At 39.4% G+C, this 11,934-nt stretch overlaps 1 protein-coding gene across 1 annotated transcript in view; it reads left to right on the top strand.

Moving 5' to 3' along the window:
• The window catches only part of LOC138030435 (tyrosine kinase receptor Cad96Ca-like), a 12,415-nt gene extending 1,632 nt beyond the window's left edge, over positions 1–10,783 (top strand). The window contains exons 3-12 of the mRNA XM_068878348.1: positions 1,449–1,466; positions 2,288–2,555; positions 3,348–3,458; positions 3,566–3,756; positions 8,657–8,779; positions 8,913–8,983; positions 9,579–9,619; positions 9,764–9,860; positions 9,945–10,044; positions 10,353–10,783. Of these exons, the coding sequence (XP_068734449.1) occupies positions 1,449–1,466; positions 2,288–2,555; positions 3,348–3,458; positions 3,566–3,756; positions 8,657–8,779; positions 8,913–8,983; positions 9,579–9,619; positions 9,764–9,860; positions 9,945–10,044; positions 10,353–10,421 (1,089 nt within the window). The 3' untranslated portion in view covers positions 10,422–10,783. The remainder of the gene's footprint in view (positions 1–1,448; positions 1,467–2,287; positions 2,556–3,347; positions 3,459–3,565; positions 3,757–8,656; positions 8,780–8,912; positions 8,984–9,578; positions 9,620–9,763; positions 9,861–9,944; positions 10,045–10,352) is intronic.
• Positions 10,784–11,934: the final 1,151 nt, after the last annotated feature.

Genomic DNA, 11,934 nt, shown 5'->3' on the forward strand with positions numbered 1-11,934 from the left:
AAAAAACAGTGAATGAATCACACAGTTTAAGAGAATAATGTAAAGAGTTCCATAAAGTAACTATTCTATAATAAAAGGTTCTTTGGCCGCTAGCGGTTTTAAAAAGTGGCATGTTCAACAATTGCGAGTTTCTGGTGCTACGACCGCTCACCTCGGCTTGCTTTAAAAAATTTCAAGACAGATATTCAGGGACGTGTTCCGTCATACATTTAAAGGCTATTGTAGCGCGTCGATAACATAACTGGTTTGCCACAGGTATCCAATTGAGCTCTTTACGAATAGGCGTAATATGGCCATATTTACGCGCGCCGCTCACAATGCGGCATGCGAAGTTTTGCACCGCCTACAGTTTGTTAATATTACACTTCGATGTGTTTGCCCATACATTGGAACAACAAAATAATTTACTAAAAACTAAAGAGTCAATAATCGTCAGGAGTGTACGTTTGTCAAAAACATGCTTGACGCGGTTTATTTGGCCGAGGCGGGACATGCATGAAGAAGCAATTTTAATTATGTGCTCATCGTAAGTTAAATTAGAATCCAAAATCACGCCCAGGTCTTTAGCAGTGTCTGAAGGGACGATGTCCTTTCCCATAAAGGGAAGGGAGTGAAATTGCAATTTTGCACTCATTTGCCTACTGCCAAATTCGGGCACCGGGCTTTCGAACAGAATTTCTCGTTCCCTAGAATATTCACGGTTTCTGTCAACTTTAAAAAAACTTGAACGTGTAAACAATGTTAAAGTGTTAGGTGTAACAATAGCCAGCAACCTTCAATGGAATTGTCATATTTCAGACGTAATCAAAAAGGCTAATAAGCGGATGCTTTTTCTCATATTGCTTAATTGAGCGCGCCAAAGTTCCGTGTCGTGAAATCATCTTACTTGAATTAGATCTGCACTTGAATACTGTGCTACTCTTTACCATCATGCACTGCCTGATTATTTAAGCAACGACATAGAACGTATTCCAAAAACGCGCTTTATCTGTAATCTCGCTCGGTCTTTTCATATCTCGACACCCTTTCATTGTTTAACCTGAATTCACCGAAGGATAGACGTATCGCACAATGTCATAAATTTTTCGTGCCAATAGTATCCAATACCGAGCACAAGCTTCATCATTTTCTGCCACCGAAGAACCATACTACTTATAAGCTTAAAAATCAAAGTCAGTTTGCTAACCCGATTATTTCGCACTCAGGGTTTCTACCAGACTTATTTACCGTCTATCTGTAAATTACATGCCCTGTAAATAGCCAGTTTTGTATTGTTAATAATCACGCAATTAGACGCTTAATAGGCTGCCATGTGATTTTAATAAAGCCATTTGTACCTGTGTCAAAAATCGCTAAATTAGATATCTAGACAATAACAAATGGTATTATCTATATAGGAAGAATAAGGGCTTAATGCATTGACATTTCAAAGGTGATTCTCTTCACAGATTTGTCAGCAATGTTGGGTAAGTGCCCTCAAACATGGGGACTAACTATCATCCTACTTTTCTTTTCCTTAGCAACTCCAAGGTCTCTGGAAAGTGAGAAAGGTGAAAAAAATTATGTCTAGTTTTCAGAAATTCAACAGAAGAAGGCCATTGATTCATTTCAAGTGTATGGACTCCCGTTAAACTGAATAACAAGTGCTTTTCTGCTTCCTTTTTGTCAGGTTCTTGTACTATTTTGCATATTTGTTACATCTCATTCATCGTTGTCCTGCTGATCGTAATTATTGTTCTCTCCGTGGTGATATGGAAAATACGCCGTCGTCCGTGTCAAAGATGTGGGGATCTTCTATCTATGGTAAGTTGTTAATAAGGTCTTTCTAGAAGAATAGATTCGTGGAACGTGAATCCTGGATTAGCAAAAGTGGTTACTATGAATTATTCAAAGCAGTCATGGAATGACGAGGGATGGAGTCTATTGAATCTCGTCATTAGCTTTCCAAACTCTCGATCATATCTGTATGTAGACCTAACGTCGCTATCCTGTTCTTTCCTTTATATTGTGTCTTTGCTAGGCATCTCTCTTGAACTAAGTTACAATTGCATGGATGTTAGCAGAATCAAGCTACATGCACTGGTTGAAGGCTACATTTCTTACCTTTTCCCTAACTGTGCCCCTCCCTGGAAAACTTGGTACAATGGTCATTCGTTAGTTGAATCATTTTCAAAGCAAAGCTTGGGGAGAGGGACGCTTGTTATAGGAAACCGAGGTTTGCATTGTAGTTGAACTGAGAGATACAATTAGTGTAAGACTATCATTTTTGTGAATTAATCATCGCCAGAATCCAGTATCTTTGCAAGTCAAAGACAACGTAGGGCTTCCTAGCGAACTAAACGCGAAGGAAGCAGCGACCTATGCGACTCCAGCAGCAGGAGGTGGATACTACATGCCTCTCCATCCTTCCGGGAGGAGCTGGGAAGTCAGTCGCGAAGACGTTCATGTTATCAAAGTCATCGGTAAAGGAGCCTTTTCTCAGGTTGCCCAGGCAACGGTGAAAAACGTAAGAGCCAGTCAGGACGAAACAACAGTAGCAGTAAAAATGCTGAAAGGTTGGTTGCCGCTTATCCCTGTCATATGCTTTCACTCGTTTTTTGATAATGCTTTTGGAAGTCTGCAGTGGAAGCAGGAAAGTGGCTTCATTACTTTCTGAAGGTCAGCTTGCATTGAGACGGTAATAACAGAATGCAAACACCATCAATTATTAAATATGCGTTTTTTTTTCCTATTGGCCTCATTTTCTCGCTAAAATCAAAACTGACATTAATAACAAGAATCCTTTTCAGTTCTTTGGATTATTTTTTTTGTTTGATGCCACCTTAAATGACTCAAAATCCGTACACTTCCAAGATTTCCTGACATGACACTAGTTAAATGAAGCTATGGTCCCCGTAGTATGGACGCAGCTTTAGCAATAGAGTGTGTGGAGGAAGTGCAGTGAGCGGTCAATTAAGTATGTATATTAACGTGACGTAACGTCACGATGGCCATGTTGATGTCCCTAAACAAAGGAAAGACGGCCATGTTGATGTCCCCATCTAACCCTCCGGGAATTGAGCTCTTTTATCAAGCTAATGTTTTCGTTTGTTTCGGTGGAAAAAAAAGTTACTGATCCCGTGAGTGAAAACACTCTGTTGCGTAGAAAAGAAGCCTGAAAAACTCAAGACTTGAACGGGGTTTGAACCCGTGACCTCGCAATGTCGGTGCGACGCCAAACCAAAGAGTATTATGGTATATTTGATACCTGCTAATGCCATTTCACTCATAACACTAATGTTGTGTTCCCAAGTCAACTGTTGTATATCGAACGAGGCCACTGGCAGTTTCTCTTCCTTACTTCCTAGCCAATGCTCCTCCATCAGATAGAAAGGATCTGTTGTCAGAATTGGAGCTGATGAAAACATTAAAGCCCCACCCTCACGTGATCAAGCTCATCGGATGCGTCACTGAAAGCGGTAACATTGACATTTTTTTGTAATGGGATATTATGTTACGAGCATATCTTAAGCAACCCTAGTTTGAAAATGAACACCTTTCATTCTAAGAACGCTGTTTTCCATAGACCCACTGATGGTGTTGATCGAGTATGTTCCCTTTGGTGACCTCCTGGGATATTTGCGAAAGAGCCGAGGACTCAACGATACTTATTATAAGAACCCAGATGTGAAACCAGAGACCAATCTGACTTCGGAACAGCTGATGAAATTCGCTTGGGAGGTTGCTGATGGGATGTGTTACTTGTCTTCGAAAAAGGTTTGTTGTAGAGGGGAGGTTGTCATAGGCCAGCATCCATAAATTAAATTAATGCCAAATAAATGTTAAGAATACCATGAAAAGACTCTTACTACCTGTGATTCATGATGGGCCCTTTGCAGCTGGCGATCACATGGTACAAAAACCGCCAAACTGGAGAGCAAATTGCGCACTGGGACATCTAAAACAAAGCAACTTCAATTAAATTTTGCTTGTTCCTTGTTTTAGATGTCCGAGTGGGCAATTTGCTCTCCAGTGTCACGCTTTTTGTACCATGTGAATTGCGAATGTATCTAAAAAAGTTACATCACTTTGAGTGCAACTTTTAAGCTACATTCGTAATTCCCCAAACCACAGTAGCATTAAACTTTGTGTGTATTTGGAATTTATCTTCCTGCAAGTAAACATGAATCTAATTATTATGTATAATCATACGGTTCAGCCGCTTCGGCTCGTGCAATTTCATCTTTTGAAAAACTCACTTGTGCAAACTAATTCCAAATTGAACGAGGAAAACCGTACGATTACCTTTTAATAATACAAACAGGAAAAAATTCAAGAAGAGGAAGAACCGCAAGATCTTATTGCAGACAAGAAGCGAGCATTCGATATGTATTTGACACTTACTGACACATGAAGTATAATCGTGCTGCACGTGGGGCTTGCATTTTTTGTGATGCTCTGTGCAACGCGTACCTAAAATCACTATTTCTAAAGCCTCTCGTACCAATTTAATTTTAGGATACTTCGTCCAAATCGAACGACGCGAATATGATGGATTAATCGCGAAATAGTTACTACAGAGCAAAGGTAAATTTTTATGTGACGTTTTCGTCGACGTGGCCATCGGAGATCTTAAATTTCTAAATGGTACAAATTCAAAGCGGTTCGTTTCAAACATTTGCACGTGGAATCGTCCCTGAATGTTTGCAATAATATTAACTAGAAATTTGCAAGAATCTCATGCCATAATAGGGAAAAAAGTATTTAAAAGTCATCTTTTGATCGGAATCTGAATCGCCGTCGATTATATGGACGCAACGACGCTTGATAGGCTTCACAGATGGAATGGCTGGTCTTAAAAACTTGCAGCTCTTGAAGTTGAATGAAAGCTGGTAGTGGCTGAAAGTGTTCAACACATTTTGCTCTGAAGCTGTCATCATTGTCGGATTGAACTATATGGAACTTTGGTTTAATGCAAACGCTGATCATCAACTGAGCATCGAAATCGGTAAATTGCAAATTTGCTTCAAGAATGTTACAGGATGCACAAACCAAAACACCTGGACAATGAATTGTGACTGTATCTCTTGTTTTGGAGAGTTTCTGCTGTGACTGTTATCGTGCAAACACGATCGATATTGATACTCATCGAACAATAACCAATTACCGGCAGTGGACCAACACAAATATCAAGGAGTATAGTTGTAATCGTCCGTTTCTTGGAACTACCACATTAATTCTATCGGCGCCAAAGCCAGCAAATTGTTAGGCCTGACTAGGCCAACTTTTGGTTATTCAAACAAGGCTGGTATCGCGGTAGCTTTCAAGTAGTTGGTTAGACCGATCCTTGAGTAAGCCTGCCCTGCCTGGAATCCGCACCTAGTAAAACACGTCAAGTCAATTTGATCTATTCAACGACAAGCAACCCGCCTATTATGCGGCTCTGACATTGATTATCACGAAAGATTCTTAAACCTAGAGTGGGATTCCCTCGAACTGAGAAAAAAATACCTTAGTTTGACTCAGGTGTATAAGATAATTTTTGGTTACTGTGACATTAATAGTCACCACTATTTTATTTTATAGATGGCAATCGCAGAAGATCTAAGTAGTAGATAAAATATGTGCGTTAGATCTGTATGGGCGTTTACAATACACTTGTGAATGAATACATTAAATTGAATGCAAAGTATTGTTATTTTAATCAGTAGAGATCAGTATCAAAAGTTAATGAATACTAATAAGCTGTGCAGGAGTTTGTATCAAAAGTTAATTCTACTGTTTAATAATTCAGTTGATTTGTATTGGGGTTTACAGTTGTGTATATGTGATCTGAATACTGTTCTGGGTTTGGTTTGCACCCTCATGAATAATGAATTTTACAACCATGGTTACAAGATTAGGCCAAAACCCGTCCGCACTAATCATTTCAAATTTTCTTCCTTTAATCGTTATATTACTGACTGGAATTCCTTACCGACATATCTGATGTCCTCACCTAGTCTTCAGTCTTTTAAATCTTCAATTCTCAAACATTTACGCTCTCAAATTACGTAACTGTACTTATTAGTCCTAATGTTTAATCATTTGTATTTGTGTGTGCGAGCGCGTTTGCGTTGCACGGGTGTGTCGACATATGCGATGTCCTCACCTAGTCTTCAGTCTTTTAAATCTTCAATTCTCAAACATTTACGCTCTCAAATTACGTAACTGTACTTATTAGTCCTAATGTTTAATCATTTGTATTTGTGTGTGCGAGCGCGTTTGCGTTGCACGGGTGTGTCGACATATGCGATGTCCTCACCTAGTCTTCAGTCTTAAAACTTCATTGCTCAAACATTTACGCTCTCAAATTACGTAAATATCCTTACCAGTCCTAGTGTTTATTCATTTGTATGTGTGTGTGCGAGCGTGTTGGCGTTGCGCAGGTCTGTCAGTGTAAGTGTGAGAAGGGTAGTCTTAGGAGGCAGTGCGGCCCAGTGGATAGGACGCTTGCCTTGAGATCCAGAGTTCCCGAGTTCAAGACTTATTCTGACCATTGTTCAACTTCTTGAACGCACTTGTAAATAGCCAACCGGTTTGCCTCCGGCAAATTGGGATTCTTAACAGTTGTTGTTGTTGTGTTCAGTCATTTCGTTGATTGTTTCATTGACGTCTATGAGGAGTGGTCAATTTAGTATGTCTCGTATTTTAGTATGTATTAGAAAGCCACCTGCCACCCTATCTCTTGTAATGGTTGGCGAATTGTTAAATAAATAAATAAATGAAGAAATTGAGCTAAAAAGGGAGGCGGTTCTTGTTGGCCAGGAAGTTCTCCGGATACTGTCGGTTGTGGATTGACCACATTGTGTTTACAAATGCCTCTGGGAAAGTACTTCAAACTTGCTCTCGTCAAATCTCTTGCTTTGTTGGGTTGTCGCAGTAATTGCGCTTTTCCCTTCAAGACCTGCTTCCATGAGTGGAATTCCCGTTCTTTGACGATTGCCAATGGATGTTGTTTTCTTTCAAGCACCTGTGGAGGGCAGCAATCATAACGTTTAGGCTGGCTGGCTCATAATCTCGGCCGTTTTTGTTATATACCTCAGCGTATAATTTCGCAAGTAATCTGTTCAGTTCAGCGGGTTCGTTTTCCTCGCTTTACAAAGCCATTCTCTTTTACTCGCACCACATCTACCACACACTTAACCAAAATGACGTACTTTTGTTGTTGTTTATATTTTTTGCACCAATAGCCCTTTTCACGGTTAGTTTTTCTTATTTGCATTACAATGTAATCTAACGTGGGTGCGAGACAATTGCCTCACATACATGCTAGATTATATTGTAATGCAAATGAGAAACACTAACAGTGAAAAGGGCTATTTGCAGTTCTTCCATTGTATCGTCGGCGGCCAAAGCAACTCTTAGAAAATTTTGCTATTGTATCTCAGCCAATTATAATCAAAAATTTCGATGTGTAATTTCCGCTGGTGTTACACTTTTTGCACCGGTGTTACACTTGAAGTGCACTGCTCTTAGCCAATCAGAATCAAGGTTTTTCTTAAATTTTATTTTACTTTTTTCTTTTTTTTTAAATGAAGTGGTAGTGATACGAAATTAAGGTGGCTGCAACAAACAAACAAACAAACAAACAACTAAGGTGATAGTATGGTCATTAAATTAAGAAAACAACAAGACAGTTGAGCTGCCGTAGTGGTTAACGCTGTACATTTGCAGTCGGACGCTTAAAGTGCCACTACGATGAAAATTTTGCATGTCCTTTTTTCTCTAGATTTTGAAAATAGACGTACTAAATAGGTATCTTGCCAATTTTTTCTCAAAATTCCCACGTAGTTTTTCGGTTTTCGCTGTCCGCCATTACTCGAACGGCAAATGACCGTGAGCAAGGAAAAGGGTTGGGTCTAGCTGGACCGCCTGGGGTCTGACTTCATATGCGCAACGCTCAAAATAAACGCGACTAATTTCCTATGCCGTCTATGAGATGTGAGAGATCGCCGAGTTGCTTTTTGCTGATATTATATACATTACTCCTTGATCGCTTTGTTCGCTTTGTCAAACGCCCACGAAGCGATGCGCGTATGACGTTACGAGCCAAGTCTTGCGTGAAGACCGCTTACAAAATATCGCAGACTTCTTCAATGCCGTCTGAGTAATGGCGGACAGATTTTTAGCGGTTTTTGGCTGGGTATTTCCCGACTTACCTCGCTTCTATCGTTCCAAATTTAAATGCATTGTATTATTTTGAACATATTGACTTAATTGACGTTAAAAAAAATTCGAACAGAAAACCAAACATTTTCGTCGTAGCGGCACTTTAAGGTTCGATTTCCGTTCTGACCACTGGATTTATTTGTCATGAAAGGTCCTGAGTTGAACTCTGACACTACTTGCAAATAACAAATTGGTTGTCTCCTGTCTATTGGGGGAGACATTAGGCATGGTTTGAAATCTCCCTTTCGCTGTTCATTCTTGACTGCGCATTTGAGTATTAGAAGTTTGAATTATAGAAATATATACCAACAGAATTGTTGCTAAATATGGACGTTTTAGGCGTAAGACCAGCTGATCCTGCTTTATCATTTCGTGGAGATACGCTGCGTTTGGTGGAGTTATGTTTGTTGATAAAGATAGTTCCTTGGTACTAATGTACTATACATCCACATACAATTTCTTTTAGATTGTCCACCGTGACTTGGCGGCGAGAAATGTTCTTGTTGGCGAAGGAGAGAGGTGCAAGGTGACAGATTTTGGGATGGCGAGAAATGTGGAACAGGACGATATTTATACCAAGAAAAGTAGGGTAAGGCTTGCATTGATATTATGGTTTATACGCCATGATCGAACTTAGAGTTAACCTTTTTTTGCAAAGCAAAACTACTGTTTTATATCTGTTTATTCTTTGACGGTACTCTTTGCTGGTTTTCCGTACCAAGGGTCGATTACCTGTTAAATGGACTGCATATGAGGCCTTGTTTTACGGAGTATACACGACACAAAGTGATGTGTAAGTATATACGTTTCAGTATAAAGTTAAATTTATTTTTCTTTTAGAATTATAAATAGAGGATATTACATTGCCGCTTGGGGACACGAATCTTATCTTCGAGTGCTGCATCTCTCACGAGTGAGCGCAGCGAACGAGTGAGGGACACTGAGAACGAGAAGATAAAATTCATATCCCCAAGCGGCCATGTAATCTTTTGTTTGTTATGTAGGTACTGATGAAATTTCCAGAATAAAAGCAACTTGTCTTATTCATTCTCGAAGGGGTGAAAAATAGGCCACCAACCGCTAAACACGCATGTTTTATAACATGAAACATAATATAAACGTTAGGAAAACAAATCATGATAATGTCAAATTGTGCAATAAAGAGGTTAATGTAGTGGAGAAGAATTTTATTACAACACAAAAGCGTCTTCCAGTGAAGGAAAACTTCACTTTTTATTGGCTAATCGTGCTAATTACCATGATAACACAGGCTTGTCATTTCTTTTCTCTACTAATAATTTTATTTTTATTTTTATTAAATCTTTGTAAATCTGCTTGCTTGCTTCCTCGTTGATTTTTACCATGCATGTGTTATACTCCTTTTTCAGATGGAGTTATGGGGTTCTTCTCTATGAAATCCTGACAATTGGTAAGATTCAATAAAAAGGATACTTGACTTCATGACAAAAAAGTGTGCTTTATAAACAGAAATAGCTTTACATATTACATTGGCGTCTAATTACATTTGATAATGGTACAAAGTGACATTGAGACAGGAATTTTACACTCCTAGGTGGATCTCCATACCCGGACACACACGCCAGACTCATTGCGGATAAAATTCAACAAGGATACAGGATGCCTAAGCCGAGACATGTGGATAGCAATCTGTAAATGATATTTTTCCTCAATTGCGATACTAAGTAAAAAGTAATGAGTAACTGCTTGACTATAAGTTCCTCCCAATAATTCAGGTATGAAATTATGATGAAGTGTTGGGAAGAAGATCCAAGTGATCGACCTACATTTGAAAAGCTGAGAAAAACAATGAAAGATATGGAAAGGAATCACAAGGTAAAGAAATCGAGGAAATATTTTGGGTATTTATGGGACAATGTGCCCGTAGAATCTGTTTGCACGCACACTTCATTGTACCGTCCTTAATCCCAAAGCCAAGTCTTACTTTACGAAAAGAATCACTTTGTTTTTTTTTGTTTTTTTTTTTGTCGTTAAATTTCGCCAATTAAATAAGAAGTCCAGCATTCAATTGTCCTTATTGTCTGTATTCAATTAGTTGGAATCATTCTACCATATTGAGGTGATTGTCGTAAAGAATCAAAGTGAAAGCTAGCACAATCACTGTTACACTATTACTTTTGCAGACGTATGTGAATCTCAGTCAGTACGACACAAGATTGTACGCCAACGTGAGTGATCTGACAGCCGAGTAGAAAAACTGGAAATTGTCGCCCTGGTTCGGCCATTAAAGAATCAAGTTCAGACAATAGGAGGCAGTCTTGATTTTTATTCCCCTTGTTAGCTAGTCAGGCAACCGTTCTCTGAGCGAAACGAGAGACCCAGAAAAAATGGCTCAAGCTCTCAGTTTTATACTAAAGTTAGGTTAAGTCATGTTGAATCTTTCATTTTTTTACTAGATTTTCCTTTCTAATGTTTTTTTTTTTTCATTCAGGAGTTTTAGAAATCAGCGTACCATATAGAAGTAGCAGTAGCATGAAATACATCAAAATGTGAATGATCTCGTTTTCAGAGATAAATTTGAATAAAGTACATCAGCAAAACTCGTTTTGACCTTAAACTGACAAAGGTTTTTGATGGTTGCAATTGCTCTGCGATGGCTTTTTTCCTTTTCCATTCGCTCTCTGAGAGGGTGCTCGTTTTCTTTTAAAACTCATACAGTTCAAGAAAAATTCATTGCCAAACTGGTGAATTCCAAAGTAAATTTCACTCGAAAAACCGATATCGCACTTATCTTTTCGATTCGTGATTCATGGGATATGGGTGTTTAGCGTGAAATATGCGGTGAAATTCACTAGTTACGCAATGAATATTTCTATAGAGGAAAGCAAAGAAATTAATTTAATGAAGCAGCAACTGGAAACACAAAAACGCGGACAATTCCAAACCTTTTTTTATGTTCACTAACCATACAGGCAGTAAGAATTAATAACCAGGGAGCTCCGCTTTTAGGCTTGGCTAAATCTTGTTCCATTTCCTTAACTTGATCATCACCACCATGACAACTGCTCATATGTTTTGAAGCAGAACTCCGCGCGCGCGCACGGAGCACCATGGTTTGGAAAATATGGTAGCCCATCGATGCGGGAAATCTTGGTTTTAGTTATGACGTCATTGATCGTCCTTCCGTACGTCAACCCCTCCATACTTGCCATTGTGACTTGTGCCCAACGTGGTGGCCATATACTCTAACTACTTAATTTACAATGTACATGTTTGATAATGGACATCCATGTTATGTTCAATTGACACTTGTCTAAATAAGGGATCTGCTGACCAGTAACATATGACTATATCGCAGGCTCAAGTTTAGAGCTTACCGAGGTCAGCTTTTTTTTAAGAAATTGACCGCTGATCAAGTACTGGCTTTGGATTGGATCGCAGGTTCAAGCCAGATAAACTTCTTGTAATCAGGACAACTAAACATAAACGAGGCTTAATTTTTCGCGCTCTTTCTGTGGGAGGCGCGGTGGCCTCATGGTTAGTGTGCTCGACTCCGGATCGAGTGGTCCGGGGTTCGGGTCCTGGCTGGGGAAATTGTGTTGAGTTCTTGGCCAAGACACTTTATTCTCACAGTGCCTCTCTCCACCCAGGTGTGTAAATGGGTACCGGTGAATAGTGCTGGGGGTAACCCTGCGATGGACTAGCATCCCATCCAGGGGGGAGTAGAAATACCCCTAGTCGCTCCATGCTACAGAAACCGGAGGT

The sequence above is a fragment of the Montipora capricornis genome, chromosome 13, assembly GCF_036669925.1.
Source record: "Montipora capricornis isolate CH-2021 chromosome 13, ASM3666992v2, whole genome shotgun sequence".
Taxonomy (NCBI): Eukaryota; Metazoa; Cnidaria; class Anthozoa; order Scleractinia; family Acroporidae; genus Montipora; species Montipora capricornis.